General features: G+C 66.6%; 1 protein-coding gene across 1 annotated transcript; it reads right to left on the reverse strand.

Moving 5' to 3' along the window:
- Nucleotides 1–512: 512 nt before the first annotated feature.
- Nucleotides 513–914, reverse strand: NHLH1 (nescient helix-loop-helix 1). Its single transcript, XM_047703834.1, has one exon. The coding sequence runs from the start codon at nt 912–914 to the stop codon at nt 513–515; it is 402 nt and encodes a 133-aa protein (XP_047559790.1).

The following is a 914-nucleotide window of genomic DNA, read 5'->3' on the forward strand; positions in this document are numbered from 1 at the left end:
AGGCGGAGATGTCTGAGAAGACGCCCCCTTTGCACTTGGAGCTCAGCCTTCCCCCTTCCCTTGCCTATGACCCTCCCTCCCAGGGGCAGGAGAAGCTGGAAAGAGGATGGGAGATGAGACAGACGGAGTCTGGGGTCTCTGGAAATTTGGTCGTGGGGTTAGAAGAGGCAGCAGACCTTGAGAGAGCTAGGGAGACGGCTTAGGAACCCCAGCAAGAACCCTCCACGGACCATCCAGGCAAATATTTCTGACCAGCTGGGCCCCAACCACAAATGCCCGGGAGGTGCAGGAGAATTGTCCTCCGTGGGGGAGGGCCCCCCACCCAGGGGTCGGAAGGAGGAGGTCAGGCTTTTGTTAGCCACCAGTGTGTGGGGGGGGTATCTGCGGGGGGGGGGGGTGGGGCAGGGGTCACCCTGCCCGGGGCCTGAGGGACTCCATGCCTTGCTGGGATGCAGGGGGGGAGGAGGGGCGAGGACTCCCCCCCCCCACCGCGAGGCTGGAGGCAGGCCCTGTCAGACGTCCAGGACGTGGTTCAGGTAGGAGATGTAGCAGATGGCCAGGCGCAGGATCTCGATCTTGGACAGCTTCTTGTCGGGGGGCAGCGTGGGCAATAGCTTGCGTAGCTCCGCGAAGGCCAGGTTGAAGGCTTCCACGCGGATCCGCTCCCGAGTGGCGTGCGCCGTGCGGTACTTGGCTGTGGCCCGGCGACGGCGCCGCCGCTCCTCCCGGCTCAGGTGCTGCAGGTCTTTCCGGCCGGGCTCTCCGGGCTCCAGGCCCCGGGCCTGGCCCCCTCCCGGACCCCCAGGCCCAGCCCCGTCGGGGCCCGCCCCGCCCCCGCAGTCACTGAAGCCTGACTCGGTCTCGGAGTGGGAGGGAGGCAGGTCCAGCTCCACCGTGTCTGAGTTGAGCATCAT

The sequence above is a fragment of the Lutra lutra genome, chromosome 15 (assembly GCF_902655055.1).
Source record: "Lutra lutra chromosome 15, mLutLut1.2, whole genome shotgun sequence".
NCBI classification, from domain to species: domain Eukaryota; kingdom Metazoa; phylum Chordata; class Mammalia; order Carnivora; family Mustelidae; genus Lutra; species Lutra lutra.